This window comes from Pyrgilauda ruficollis, unplaced genomic scaffold (assembly GCF_017590135.1).
Source record: "Pyrgilauda ruficollis isolate IOZ18807 unplaced genomic scaffold, ASM1759013v1 scaffold1147, whole genome shotgun sequence".
In the NCBI taxonomy this organism is placed as follows: domain Eukaryota; kingdom Metazoa; phylum Chordata; class Aves; order Passeriformes; family Passeridae; genus Pyrgilauda; species Pyrgilauda ruficollis.
This window is the reverse complement of record NW_024509733.1, coordinates 1-3,168: the sequence shown is the minus strand read 5'-3', so window position 1 is coordinate 3,168 and position 3,168 is coordinate 1. Positions and strand designations below refer to the sequence as shown.

General features: G+C 73.5%; 1 protein-coding gene across 1 annotated transcript; it reads right to left on the bottom strand.

Moving 5' to 3' along the window:
• Positions 1–313: 313 nt before the first annotated feature.
• Positions 314–3,004, bottom strand: LOC121360568 (extended synaptotagmin-1-like; the record flags this gene model as incomplete). The annotated part of the gene is made up of 7 exons (XM_041480499.1): positions 314–372; positions 1,296–1,323; positions 2,119–2,271; positions 2,364–2,501; positions 2,586–2,672; positions 2,754–2,825; positions 2,909–3,004. Coding segments are annotated over 7 exons (633 nt in total), but the record flags the coding sequence as incomplete, so codon positions are not given.
• Between the last annotated feature and the right edge of the window lie 164 nt (positions 3,005–3,168).

Genomic DNA, 3,168 nt, shown 5'->3' with positions numbered 1-3,168 from the left:
CAGTGCGGGACCCCCGGTCAGTGCGGGACCCCCCGGGCAGTGCGGGACCACCGGGATCCCCCCAGTCAATGCGGGACCACCGGGATCCCCCCCGGTCAGTGCGGGACCCCCCGGGCAGTGCGGGACCACCGGGATCCCCCCAGTCAATGCGGGACCACCGGGATCCCCCCCGGTCAGTGCGGGACCCCCCGGGCAGTGCGGGACCACCGGGATCCCCCCAGTCAATGCGGGACCACCGGGATCCCTCGGGGGCACTGTAGGACCACCGGGACACTCCCTGTATCAGTGCCGGGTCCACCAGGACCCCCCCGGATCAGCGCAGGGCCACCGGGACCCCCTCCTGGGTCAGTGCCGGGACCACCGGGACCCTCCCTGTGGGGCCACCGGAACACCAGGGCCATGCCCGGGTCACCACGGGACCATCGGGGCACCGGGACCTACCCCGGGTCAGTGGCCCAGGGACCCCAAACCCCCCGGGACCCCCATGTCAGCAGCACCGGGACCCCCGGGACCCCCTATGACAACATCACCGGGACCCCCAAGGCACCGGGACCTCCGGTTTGTTCCACCGGGACCCCCGACACACCGGGACCACCCCCGGTACCCAACACCTCGGGGACCCCCGAGCCGCATCCCCGGGACCCCGCAGCCCTCCAGACCCCCCCTCTCCGGCCGCCGCTCGGGTTTCGCTCCCCGGTGCGATCCGGTTTCCCGGTGGGATCCGGTTTCCCGGTGCGATCCGGTTCCTGGTAGGATCCGGTTTCCCGGTGGAACCCGACGCCGGCCGGGCCGGGATGCAGGCGGGGTCCCCGCCCTCGGGGATGCTGCCGGTGCCCGATGGATCCCGGAGGAGCCCGCTGGGTGCCGGGGCACCGGGAGGAGCCCGCTGGGTGCCGGGGCACCGGGAGCGCTCCGGAATCCGCCGGCCCCGCCCCGCAGGAATGCGCGGCGGGCGCGCGCCATGCCCATATAAGGGCAAATTGCGCAGGAGGGGCCCGAACCCCCCCGGTCCCCGTTCCAGTGCCGGTCCCGGTTCCAATCCCGGTCCCGGCCCCTGCCCCGCTCCCTGTCCTGGTTCGTGTCCCGGTCCCGCATCCCCCATCCCCGGTACGAACGGCGCCGCCCGGGCCGGACTTTGCCCCGGGAGAGGCCGCGCCCGAGGCCGCGCAGGAAGCACCGAGGGCGGCGGCACCGGGAGCGGCGGGGCCGGGCCGGGGGGGTCCCTGGGCCGTGCCCCGAGCTGGGGGGCTCCGCTCTCCGTTCCCGGTATCCGGTGCCCGGTGCCGGTCACTCACCCGCGGTCTGCTCCTCCGAGAAGTCGCACTGCGGGGGGAGCGCGGCGGTCAGCGGGCACCGGCGGCGGCACCGGCGGCACCGGCACCGGCATCCCCCGCGGATGGAGCGGCCGCCCGGGGGGACACCCAAAGGGACACCCCAAGGACCACCCAGCCCCACAGGGACACCCCCACGGGGACATCACACAGGGGACACCCCCATGAGGGACACCCAGCCCCACCCCCACAGGGACACCCCCAAGGACCCCCCCCATTTTGGGGACACTCGAAGCCACCGCCGTGTCCTCCCTCCTTTATTAGCGCGGGGGACAGGGACAGCCCGGAAGGCAGCGGGGGTGGCAGCGCGGGGACATCCGGGGACATCCCGGCGGTGGCGGCATGGTGACAGCACGGTGACATCCCGGCGGTGGCGGCAGGCGCGGGGACATCCCGGTGGCGGCACGGTGGTGGCATCACGGCAGTAGCCCGGCGGTGGCGTCCCGGTGACTTCTGGGGACATCCTGGGGACATCCCGGGGGTGACATCTCGGGGACATCCCAGGGACATCCCGGTGACACCGGTGACATCCCAGCAATGACACCTTGGTGACATCCCGGTGACATCGCAGGGACATCCTCGTAACGTCCCGGTGACGTCCAGGCGGTGACACTTTGGGGACATCTCGGTGACATCCCGGTGACATCCAGGGACGTCCCGGTGACATCCCGGTGACACTTTGGTGACACTTTGGTGACATCCCGGCGGTGGCAGCAGCAGCTCCAAGCGTCCCCCGGGTGAGGGGGGGGGTGACACCCCCGGTTCGGGGGTCCCTGGGGGGGGTGACACCCCCGGTGTCCCCGCTGTCCCCGTTCGGGGGTCCCTCTTCATCCCCCTCCTCCTCCTCCTCCTCCTCCTCCTCCTCCTGCGGCCGCTCCGCGTCCCCCCCGCGCTGTCCCCTGCCGGCCGCCCTCTCCTCCACCTGCTGCGACACCAGCACCTGCCGGGGGGACAGCGGCGGTGCCACATTCAGGGCGGGGGGGTCTCCCCTCTGCCCCCCACCCCCTCCCCAAGCCCGGGACCCCCACTCACCCCGAGCTGCGCCCGCAGCAGGAGCTGCGCGCCCCCCGCCAGGGGCACCCAGCCGTCCATGGCCAGCCCCTCCCGCGCCAGCAGCTGCGCCAGGGGCAGGCTCAGCGTGCCCAGGGTGTGCCCACCTTCCTCCTTCACCTGCGGGCACAGCCGAGCTCAGCGAGACCCCCGTGAGACCCCCCCCGACGCGGGACCCCAGACCCAACCAAACCCCCCGGGCACCTGCAGCTCCAGCGACTCCGCGTGCGGCCGCTTGATGAGGAAGGAGAAGCCTTCGTCCCACACGGGCTCCGTGGAGGGGGCGCAGGTCTGGGGGGGTGGCGAGGGGCGGCAGGAGGTCAGAGACCCCCTGGACCCCTCCCCAAAATCCCCCCGCCCGCCGAGGCTCACCTTGGTTTTGAAGGAGACGTCGCGCACGGCCAGGCTGGCGAAGGCCGAGGGGGGCTTGGAGCCCTTGCGGAGCTGGGGACAGCGCGGGGGTCACCGCGGGGACATTTTGGGGACGTTTGGGGACATTTGGGGACGGCTCGGGGGGCTCCTCTCACCGGCAGGTCGGCAGCTCGGTCCAGGAAGACGCGGAGCAGAGCGGCGGAGAGCTCCGGGCCGTGCGAGGGCTGCAGGAGGCTGTTGGTGTGCAGCACCTGCGGGGCGGGCGGGGGTCGCGCCGGGCCGGGCGGGGGTCGCACCCGGCAGGGCGAGGGTCGGGCCGGGGCGGGGAGACCCCCGGCAGGGCGGGGATGGGGGCAGAGAATGGGGGGAAAATGGGTTTGGGGTCTCTGGGGAGGGGATTTGCAGCCTGTGGGAG